At 26.3% G+C, this 12,180-nt stretch overlaps 3 protein-coding genes across 3 annotated transcripts; 2 read left to right on the top strand and 1 right to left on the bottom strand.

Annotated features, from left to right (window-relative positions):
* Positions 1–859: 859 nt before the first annotated feature.
* Positions 860–2,537, top strand: MKS88_002003 (ribosome production factor 1; the record flags this gene model as incomplete). The annotated part of the gene is made up of 3 exons (XM_067214978.1): positions 860–1,650; positions 1,931–2,009; positions 2,451–2,537. 3 exons carry the CDS (start codon positions 860–862, stop codon positions 2,535–2,537), a joined length of 957 nt encoding a protein of 318 aa, XP_067074302.1.
* Positions 2,538–3,223: 686 nt separating this feature from the next.
* On the top strand, positions 3,224–5,466 carry MKS88_002002 (uncharacterized protein; the record flags this gene model as incomplete). Its single annotated transcript, XM_067214977.1, has 3 exons — positions 3,224–4,606; positions 4,904–5,028; positions 5,256–5,466. The coding sequence occupies 3 exons, from the start codon at positions 3,224–3,226 to the stop codon at positions 5,464–5,466; spliced, it is 1,719 nt and encodes a 572-aa protein (XP_067074301.1).
* Positions 5,467–6,469: 1,003 nt separating this feature from the next.
* MKS88_002001 (tetratricopeptide repeat protein) lies at positions 6,470–11,901 on the bottom strand (the record flags this gene model as incomplete). Its single annotated transcript, XM_067214976.1, has 2 exons — positions 6,470–7,008; positions 7,482–11,901. 2 exons carry the CDS (start codon positions 11,899–11,901, stop codon positions 6,470–6,472), a joined length of 4,959 nt encoding a protein of 1,652 aa, XP_067074300.1.
* Positions 11,902–12,180: the final 279 nt, after the last annotated feature.

Here is a 12,180-nt window from a genome sequence, read left to right as displayed (position 1 = left end):
ATTAATAAGAACATACCTATACAAAGTTGCATATATATATATATAAATATAAATATTCATTAATTAGGATATATGTTTATGTATATGTGATAAAGTCCATAAAAAATTTATCTGCATATTTTTAATTTATTTATCCTATTACTTTTTTAACTGTACTATATAAACTATAAAACATATGAAAGTATTTTCCTTGAGATATGCATCGATGGTGAAGTATATATTTTGAAAGAAATTTATGTACATGTTAAACACGTTTTAAGTATTTTTAATTTTTTTTTGTTTAATTATTATACTACAATTAAAATGAAAAATAGTTGTTCACCATGCTTATCTCTTGTTTAATTGAAGCAGACACAAAGTTCAACTATAAGAATCTAAAAACATGTAATTTTAGGAACACAATATAAGCTCTTCTTTTTTTTTTTTTGTTCAGCAACAGGAAAGTAACTCACTACGTGGGTATACACGTACATATATATCTATATATCTATCTATCTCTCTCTATATATATATATACATACATATACGTATATATATGTATATATGAGTGCGTGTATGTATGTATATGTGGATGCACGTATGAAGCCCTGTGGTACGCACGTAGTATATGCCCTTCCGTGCGAACATATAACATTTTCTTATTATTGTAGCAGTTTCTCGTTAGTGTAGCAGTTTCTCGTTAGTATAGCAGTTTCTCATTCGTGTAACGATTTCTCGTTAGTATAGCGATTTCTCGTTAGTATAGCAGTTTCTCGTTAGTATAGCAGTTTCTCGTTCGAGTGACGATTGCTTCTTATTCCCGTGAGAAATTATTGTTAGCATAAAAATGAATAAAAGGGAAAAGAAAAGGCTGCGATATATGACCAAGGAAAAACGTCTGTCCATAAAGGAAATAGAAAATATTGATATCGATAAATTTAATGAACTCTCACGTTTTACAAAAAATAAACATAGGAAAAATGCTCTAAAAGGAAAAGCATATATAAAAAAATTAGTATTACGTAGACAAAAAAAAGACGAAATAAAGTGCAAACAAGCATTAAATATACCTGTTGAAAAAAAAATACCAAGAAGTATAGAGAAGTTAGCAATTTTTGATGAATCTAAATTAAATGCTGAAAATGAAAAATTCTTATTAGATGAAACATTTATAGATGAATTCAGTGATTATTTTAAACAAAATAAAGAACCAAATATTGTTATAACATCAATTAAAAGACCATCAAAAAATACTATATTATTTATGAAGGAATTATCATTAGTATTTCCACATATTTTTTATGAGCCCAGATTAAAACACTCAATTGAATTTCTTATAAAAAATTCAATAGAAAATAAATTCTCTACATTTATATTAATTGAAGAAGGTATTAATAAACATCCAAAATATATGTTTATATGTACCTTACCAAATGGTCCTACAGCTAAATATAATTTAACAAATCTTGTTTATGCACACAAAAAAAAAAAAACAGACATTGAAATTACAACATTACCTCCAGAAGTTTATATAACAAATTTTAATACATTCATTGGTCAGAGAATAAAAAGACAATTACACACCTTAGTACCTCGTAATCCTAAGTATAAAGGTCAAAAAATTGTTGTTTTTTATAATCAGAGGGATTTTATTTTTTTTCGTCATTTTAAGTAAGCTTTTTTGAATTCTTGGAATAGTGTACACAAAGGGGAGTGCCCACGCAGCGCATACGTGAAAAATGTTATGTTCGTTTCACCAACATGTGCGCAATTTTGCCTTTCCTTCGTGTGTTCATACATTTTTGTTTCCTTTTTTTTTTCCATGTTTTTCGTACTTGCTTTTCGTCCGTATTTTTTGTACTTATTTTTCTCCCATGTTTTCTGTGCATTTGTTCGTTTTGTTTATTTTCTTTTTCTTTTCTTTTTTTTCCTCGCGAACTTGTTCCTGCAGATATAATTTTCTTAACAAAAGGAAATGCAGTTTAAATGAAATAGGCCCAGGGTTTACCTTACAGTTACTTAGCTTGAAGGTATTTTTTTTATTATTTTTTTTTTAATATGGACTGCTCATATTTTTATTTCACGTTAAGCATTTTAGTTATACTTTTTTATACACCTTTTTGTCATGCTTTTTTGTTTGCCTTTTTGCTTGCTTTTTTGTTTGCCTTTTTGCTTGCCTTTTTGTTTGCCTTTTTGTTTGCCTTTTTGTTTGCCTTTTTGTTTGCCTTTTTGTTTGCTTTTTTGTTTGCCTTTTTGTTTGCCTTTTTGTTTGCTTTTTTGTTTATTTTTGTATTTTTTTTTTGTACTTTTTCCCCATTTCCATACGTACAGCTTTAATAACCCCCTTTCGATTTCTTCCTTACGTTTTACTTCGTGCTTATTACAGCATATTTTCAGTATATGCCAGCTCTACATTTAATCATTTTATTATCATTATTGTTATAAATTTTTTTTTTTTTTTTTTTTTATAGGATGGACTTATTAACGATAAAGAAAAAATGTACGAGTTTGTGCTACGTCCAGATATGAAAGTTAATAGAAAGAGGATGTACTTGTAGGGATACTTCATCATTTCCCTTTTAAAGTTGTCATACATAATTACATATCACACATGCTATACATGCCTTATAATCCATTTATGCTATGCACGTTATATTTGTGTACTTTGCCGTTACGTGTTTTATTATTATTAGTTTTTTATTCATTTTATTTTAATTATTACATTCGTGCAGTTACTGGCATTTTCCTTTGTATTCCATTTCATGTAAAACTATTATTTTATTTTATTAATTTTGAATGTATGCTTTTTTTTTTTTTTTTTTTTTTTTTATATTGTTATGTTATTATTTATATTGTTTATGAGATATGTTTTAATTTTTTATTTACATTCTAAAAAATTTTAAAATAAAACATTTATCTAAAGAGGTGTATATAAGTATTTATATAAATTTAATACATATACATACATACGTACATACATATACATATACATACATATACATACATACGTACATACATATACATATACATATATATACATACATACGTACATACATATACATATACATACATATACATACATACGTACGTACATATACATACGTACATACTTGCATACATATGTACTTGTACGTGTAATTGAACACATATGCCCGTTTAGCATTGTGAAACACATAGGAACTATTTTAAAAAAAGAGTAATAGAATAACAATGTAATACTTTTACATTAAAGAACACAAAATAAATGGATTTGAAGATATACTTTTATTATTTGTTTATCATAAATTATGTAAAAATCTCTATATGTTACGTCTCTTTTAACTCTACTTTTGAAAATAATAATAATAGCTACCTTCTTACATTCAAAAATAAGTCTTACATGAAATTTCTTAACACATATACCTTAAAAAACAAACATTCAAAGTTTCAACTAAGTTTGATTTTTAGAAAACTTAAAGATCAATCAATGATAAGGAGTATTCCTAGTCATGTGCGAAGAAGAAACAAGAAGAAAAAAAAAAAAAAAAAAAAGAAAAGTAATGAAAAGGGCCAAGAGGAAGGGAAAAAAAAAGTTAATAAAAAATTGATGAGACGTAGACTGCTTAAATTTTATAAATTAAAAAGGAAAAATGAGGGTAAAGAAGAAAATATATTCGATTCAAAGATAAAATACTCAGTGTTTGACTACATTGAAAATAAATTAAGCGGTCATCCAGTAACAACCTTTGCGGGTGATTATCAAATGGGCAGTACCACTACTCCTACGACCGCTACCACTGCTACTACTTCCATCTCTTGTGCAGAGGGAGTGGACAAAAGGATTAACTTAATGGATATATTAAACGATCGGGGGAAACAAGAACAAAATGCATTTGAACAGAAGAAAGATAACGATGAAATGCTAAACGAAGTAATAGCAAAGGAAGATGTTGAAGATTTGTCTAAGTCAAACAAAAAAATAATTGAAGAGAATTTAAATGAATATACGAAAGGAATTAAAGAGGAAAATTCTACCCCATTAACAATAACAAAAAAACAAAAGAAAAAAGAAAAAAGAAAAAAGAAAAGGGAAAAAAAATTAAAGATTAAGCATATTGGGAAATATCATAGAAAAGTATACACATACAAAAAGAAAGTTTCAGTTGATGATGTTCATACATATATTTTAAATAAACAACTCAAAGATAAATATATATTACAGAAAGATACTTTAAAAAATGTGTTTGTAAATAAACCACTTTTTAATTTTTACAATTTTTATAATTTTTTTCAAATTGATCATATAGAAAAATATAATAAATCCAAAATATTAAATTTAATATATTATTATATATATAAATACAAAAACAGTGTAAAGAATGAAGAAGAAACAAAATATGATTACATGCAAACAGATGATATTATGAAGAAATATGAAAGCATTGCAGACGATCAAAAAAAAATGAATCACTATTTAGAATATTATATTAACATGAATAATAATAAATATCTATATATGAATATAGATAAAGATTACACTTTAAAAAAAAAAGCGACGGATGCGTTTACTATAAGCAGTATAAATAAAGTTGATTCGCTTCACATACACAATTACAAGGTGGTATGGACTATCAGGAATGTTCAAGAGGTAAAAATAAGGGCAATGTAGCAAAAATAAAGAAAAAAAAAATAATAATAATACAAATAAAATTAATAAAATTAATAATATTAATAATATTAATAAAATTAATAATATTAATAATTATAATAAAAATAATAATGTAAAGCAATTCTAATAATGCTACATAACGTAATAGCATACGCGCAAAATATGTCTTAATATTACCAAATATTATGGACACACACATAAACATACAAATGTAAACAATTTTTATACTTTTTATTATTTTTTTTATTTATTTTTATTTTATTTTTTTCTTTTTAGAAACTCTTTTGGCGATTTAGAGAAATGGGGAACATTCCTTTAACCACTTCTGCCTTTTCGTTTGCAGGGAAAAAGTCGTTCAAGTTAAAAATTTGGTTAGATGGGCATAAATCCGCAAGAAAAAAGTAAACTATTAAATTCTTTCATGTACGCTTTCCATTTATAGCTTTTTGTAGTGTACAGTTCACTCCATTGTATTATTCATATTATTATATATATATATATATATATGTATATGCAATTTCTGCTATTTGTATTATTTTATTTATGTATTGCTTATCTTGTGCATTTAGAACTCGTTACGTCCACATTGCTTACAATTATACATTATCCATAATTTTCCCCATGATAGCTATGTAAGCGTAGGCTTAAAACAACTAGAGAATTATGGCATGCTTGAGGAATATATATGCTTATCGCTTAATGGAATTACTAAGGGGCCTTTTACGTATTTATCAAAAGAATATTATCAAAATACTTACAATTTTTGCAAATTTGATGACTTGGATTTAAAAAATAACGAATTAAAATTCAGTTTATTTGTTTATGATGGCATTATTTAACTTGTCCCAATTTTTTCTATTTGTCATATGCTTAAAGAACCCATCCTTATATATATTTGGCCATCCTATTTATATGCACATAATCTTTATTTTTTAATTCAAAACAGTGAATGTATTTTTGTTGATTACTTACTATTTTTCATTTCATTTATCACTTATATTTCCCTTTATTAAAATTTTCTACCTTTTAAGAAAATATTCTGTCATATTTTTTTTTTTTTTTTGTACACATGTAAAACGGGCACGTAATATAGATGCTTTTTGTATATACACATTTATACATATATGCTTTTTTTTTTTTTTTCCCATTTTTTCTTTTAAAATATTCTAAATGTTTTTTCCTATTTTACCGAAAATGACTCAGCACTTTTGAATAATACTAATTCCAAAAATTCTTTTTAAACGAATCTTTTTAAAATTATAAATCACAATACAATTAATCTACATTCGCAATTTTTTTTTTCTTTTTTTTCCTGTACTGTTCATATATTTATGTTCATGTCTCTTTTTTTAAAAAAGAACCTTTTGTTCTTCATTATTTCGCTTTAATTTATTGTTTTGCCGTTTTGTTGTTTTGCCGTTTTGTTGTTCTGCCGTTTTGTCGTTCTGCCGTTTTGTCGTTCTGCCGTTTTGTCGTTCTGCCGTTTTGTCGTTCTGCCGTTTTGTCGTTTTAATATTTTATTTTTTGCTATTTTTCTATTTTTACATTTCACTTTTATCTGTTTTAGTAACATATTATCACATAATTGTCTTTTCCCTCTCTACAAGTTTTATGGCATAATTTCCTATTTCCTCTCCGCATAAAGCACATTCCTTTTTTCGAGTGTTTAATTTATTTTCGTTTCGATTTTATTTATTTCATTATATATTTCATTGTTTATATAATTGTTTATTTCATTGTATATTTCACTGTATAATTCATTGTATATTTCATTATTTACTTCGCTGCTTCACCATTCATTTATTATTTTATTTTTTTTCTTTTTATTTCCGCCTGAACATACTAATTTACAATTTTTTTTCTCTTTTTTGGTTTTTCCTCCTCAAATAAATCCGAACTACTACTGGATAAGGAACTGGACTCTTCGCTATCATTGGAAGGATTGTTTTCGTTCTCACTAGTTATTCTTTTATTTATGTCTAAATTTATTTCACTTAATTTAAGTTCGTCTACATTCTCTTTAATATCCTTCTGTTCTTTTATGTTCATGCTTTGCTCTGATATGTGATAGGTTAATTCATAAACATCTCTTAACAATTTTTCATGTAAATCTTCTTTGTTTTTTAATTTTTTCCTTTCCATAATCATTTTTTTCCTTTTTTTTTCTTCATATATTTTTTTTTGTATATTTATTTTTTTCATATGATACATTTTTTTCTGTTTTAACATTGTTGGAAGACTACTATCAATATATGGTTTTATTTTCTCCTCAAATTTTTTATATGTGCTTATTAAATATTTCCTACTTGCTAAATTTTCAAGATCCTTCTTTTTTATTTCAACTGTGTAGTCATCTTCCTTGTAATAGTTATACTGCTCATCTGTAGGGCATAAGGTAAGGCGAAAAAAAATCAAAAAAAAAAAAAAAAAAGATGTACGATGTTTAAAATAGGTTAAATATGTAAAATAAGCGAACAAAAAAATAAAAGAGCCAGTATGATGGTTGACGGGGCAACAAGATTAAGCCGAAAACATTGAGAGACAAAATAGGGAAGGGAAAAGACCCTTCCCAATCCCCAAATGAACAATATATATCTCAAATTAAAAACGTCAAAGTATTACTATGGCATAAAATTCTTATATATGTAATTTCTTTTTCATAACAGTTCATCCGACAGAATAGTGTTTCCACCCAAATGGGTTTTAATCTGTTATGTTTTATTTTTTATTCTACTTTATTTTTTACTCAATTTTTTACTCAATTTTTTACTCAATTTTTTACAATACTTCTAACTCTATTTTTTACTCAATTTTTTACTCTATATTATTTTATTTTCCCTGTGGGCACACGTACCTGAGGAAAGCAGCTCGGCCGTATTGGTAAAGTGCTTCCAGTGCAACAAGGTATGTATAACGAAGAATGAAAAGTTAATTAAGTTCCTCATAATAAGAATATTTTTTAACTCCACATAATCAAAACTTAAATATTTTGATACACATGAATCAATACAAATAATTAGCGTATTTAGTATGACCAGATCATAAGGCCATTTAACGTAACAAGCATAGAGTAAGTTAATAGCATCATCGAACTTATCCAATATATGCAAGAAGTTAGCATAACAGAGATAAAAATGTTTATCATTTATCCCATTTTTTACACTTATATTAAAAAATAAATTTAGCTTGTTCAAAAATAATTTATTATTTATTATATCATTATGTCTAATTAAATGATTGAACATGTGAACAACTAAATTTTTCAAACTGGAAAAATAATAAAATGAAAATTTTTCATTTGCATCGATTAATAATTGAAAAGATTCAAGAGCTAAATCATATTTGTGGTTTATACTTAATAATATAGAAATTAAATTAGCAGCAAAAAAATTATTTTTCTTATCTAGTAAAGTATTTAACTGATTATAAATTTCATTTATTAAATAATTCCTTTCTTCTTTATTTTTGCATTCTTTTAATTTGTAAAATTTGATTATAGCTAAGTAGGTATTAATTAATACATTATCTTTATAAGATTGATTTTTTTTTAATTTTTCTAATGCATAAATGCTATAATCATAATGTTTTCTCTTAACATGTAAATATAATTTTAATAAAAATAAATCCATTGAGTGTATATTATATTTCAATCCATTGTCTATTATCTTTTTAGCTTTTGAATAATTCTTATTTTTTATATATATATTTGCTAGCCTAACAAATGCACTATCATAATTTACATACATTTCTGTATATAGTTTGTATATATTCATGGATATGTGCTTATACCCAACAACTTCTAGCATAACAGCATAATTAAAAAATATTGTAACATATAACTTTTTTAAATAATTTATGATTTGTTTAAATCTTTCCTTATTTGTTTTTTTTAAATATATTTCACTCCCTGTACTCCCTGTACTCCCTGCATTCCTTGCACTCCCTGATGCAACATTTTTTGTCAGTATATTTCTTATTTTATAAATACGATGAAATCTTAATATTGTTCTTAGATATTTTAGATTCTTCTTGCTCTGCCTTAATATTTCATCCCTTCTTCTTTTACTTTTACTGAAACGTATCAATTCGCTTCTTACACTCCCTTCATCACTAGCAATTTGGTCTTTCCTTTTGATATTGTCACTACCCTCACTATTACTCCTCATTTTTTGAAAATTTAAAATTTCATTTTTTCTTCTTTTATTACTAATGCAATCATAATTGCGCTTTCGTTTACTACCCCTATCATCCTGTTGCTTTTCCATGGAATGGCTTTCTGTACACGTCTTGTCGACCTTAACCCTATCTCCCTCAGCCCAGTCTACTTTAATCCTATTGTCTTCACCTCCTTCACTTTCTCCTTCCCTTACGGCAGATTCTGCATTCACCTCACCTCCCTCATGCGCCAACCTCGGATGGAATATTTTTCTTCCCTCGCTACACAACACACATGTGTAGTAGTTGTAAAAGCTTTTGGCTTTATAGAATATTTCCTCTTTCAAACGCTTCATTAGCTCCAAACTCTTTTCTTTAAAATTGAAATAAAACAAAGTAACGATATAATTATTAATTAGCTCGTATGATACTTTTGGTAATTTATTTTTCTTGTTGAAAAAATTTTTCACTTGATAAATTTGGTCTAATAAGTTAAAATAGGGATATATATTTTCCTCATTATATTTTGTTATCAACAGTTCATAAATTTTACATTTCATGAATTTTATGTCCAAATCGTTTAGAAATATTTGCGTATGATTTGTTATAATATCTAACACATTCTGTAGCATCTTAAAGACTATTTTTACATTACCATCCGAGTTACTTTTTACAAATTTGCTGCTAACTGTTAGAGATGGTTGAACGATCTCTCTTGTATCAGTACCTGGCGCTCTCCTATGTGCATCCACATTAGCAGTGTTTAAGGATAAAATCATTTCCTCTTTGTTTAACACATTATAGTTTAAATACAAATTAGCTATATGTGTGAAGAAAAAGATATACAGTTTAAGGACATAAGCATTTTTGCATTTTAAATAAAAATATATCAAGTTTTTTTTGGCCTTATTATATTTCTTAACATATATACAAGAAATGATGTAATAATATCTACTAGCATTATTTTTATATATAATACAACTTTTATAATAATATTTCAATGATCTTTTCATATTTTTTATTATATGATAATACATACCAATTAAGAAATAATATTTACTTAAAAATTTTTTACTTACATAATTAAAATTTATTTTTTCTTTTATAATTTTTAACAGAATTATAGAATTGCTATTTCCATGCATCAACCATATTTCACATAGGTCTAAATACATACATATTAACTTATTATTTAAAAAAACATTATAATATTCATTTTTTACAAATGTATTTTCATCATTACCTATCTCTATTGATTCGTCGTATTCATATATGTCATTCTTGTTAATCGTAAGTATTTTATTATTATATCTGTTTAGTACTCTATCTATATTCTTAGAATATATTGTAATAACCTTCTTCAGATAATTATAATAATAAAGCAAGGTTAAATTTATTATCTCTTTTATAGGAATCTTTTTTAAACTATTATTTTTAACACTACTTGATGCATTTTTCTTCAGAATGTGCTTCAGCGGAATGTCCGCTTTTTCGTTTTTATTCCCTCGTACGGAAAAATAGGTACCACTAACACTATTTGCACTGTACTTATTGTTATAACTACTACAATTGCTATTACTGCTAATATGATCTGAACCTCTTAAAAAGTCTACCATACATTTACCCCCCCCGCTAAGTATCGCATCTTCCCTTTCACTCTTCTTCATATCCTTTGCATGCTTTTCACATTTTTCTGCTTCCTTCCTTTCAAAACAGCTACTACTTTTGTTAGAACCAAATTGCTTTGAATTCTCAGATTTATCAATATAGCCATATTTTAATATATCATCATTAGCATATTTTATAAAATCATACTTCCCCTCTGTTTTAATAAAATCATTATACTGTGTAATTTTATTTAAATAATTCATTAACAACAATAATGTATTTGTTAAGTACGCAGATGAGTAATATTTGTCTATTTTTAAAGAAGATGTAAAACAGTATGAGGCCATGCTAAAATATTTTTTTTTCATATAACATATACCAATCAAGTATTTTATTATAGCCTTAAAATTCTTTATCAAGTTTAGTATATTTCTCAGTTTCACTAATTTATACATGTATTCATTCATTTTTTCCTTCCTGTTATTCCTTTCGTTATCTTTACCACTGTTGTCATTGTCCATCCTGCTTTCGCTTTGATTCTTTTCATCACTCGTACAATGAATGACCGTTCCCACGGATGGTGATAGAAACGATGCTTCTGTTACTACTACTCCGGTTGCTGCTGCATCTTCTACTCCTCTTTCCGCATTCTCATTTACGCTATCTTTACCCTGAGCACTCAAATAAGCACTTCTATATATCCCAGCTAGAGATTTTACAAAATTTTGAAAGTGTATAATCCTTAACAGCACATATGAAGAAAATTCGATGCATATATCAAATTTATATATTAGACATAAAGCGTACGCTAAATATATCGAAGAAACAAAATCATAGTTATTTATTTTAATTAAATAAACAAATATATTAATACTATCAATTAAATAATTAAGAGGATTCATATATTCGTTACTTGCTTTTCCTTTTATGATATTAGTAGTGTACGTATTTGACGTGTTGGCAGCATCGAATGCTAGTGATGAAGATACGGATGGTAGTAAGCACGATGTTGCAGTGTACTTATTATTTACACCTCTATTATCATACTTATTTAGTAAGTGCAAATATATATGAACATTGTAAATTCCTTTAATTAAAAAATGAGACAAGTAATCATAATCTTCTCCTTGACCATTATTCATCTTATTGCTATTTGTATCCGTCTTTTTCTTATCAATTTGATTCATTAGATTTTCTACTTTTATTTTAAGTTCATCTTCTTTATTGATATTTTTAACTAATACAATTTTTTCTAAATTATATATCAATAACAACATATTAAAATGTGTGTTATCATCATATGGGGTATTAAAATATTTATCTCCCTCTTTAATTAAATCTAAAAATAATTTAAAATAATTTTTCTTATAATACAGCAGACTAACCTCAATCCAGCTACTCATACTTACATCATCATCTTTTAAAATATTTTTTATTAACAAATAGTTTTCGTCATTTATGTCCTCTTCACTTATGCACAGCAGTCGCTTCTTCCCTTTTATGTATATCATGTTGGCACGAACGAATGGCTTCCCTCACATAGCAAAAATAAGTATATGCACAAGAACATAAGTACATTCACGTGCTTACGTATATATGTATGTATATATGAACATTTAACGCACAAATCTGATAGAACAAATCATATATACCTTGTGAGTTCATGCATAATTCATTATTACAAGCTCAATGACATTCTTTTCTAAAAAAAAAAAAATTCTTAACGTGTTAATGTTTAATTTCATGTGACAAGGGGTGAAATAAGCAATGTTCTACGGGGGCACACGTAC

The sequence above is a fragment of the Plasmodium brasilianum genome, chromosome 7 (genome assembly GCF_023973825.1).
Source record: "Plasmodium brasilianum strain Bolivian I chromosome 7, whole genome shotgun sequence".
Taxonomy (NCBI): domain Eukaryota; phylum Apicomplexa; class Aconoidasida; order Haemosporida; family Plasmodiidae; genus Plasmodium; species Plasmodium brasilianum.
The sequence above is the reverse complement of the archived record's forward strand: the minus strand, read 5'-3'. Positions and strand labels throughout refer to the sequence as shown.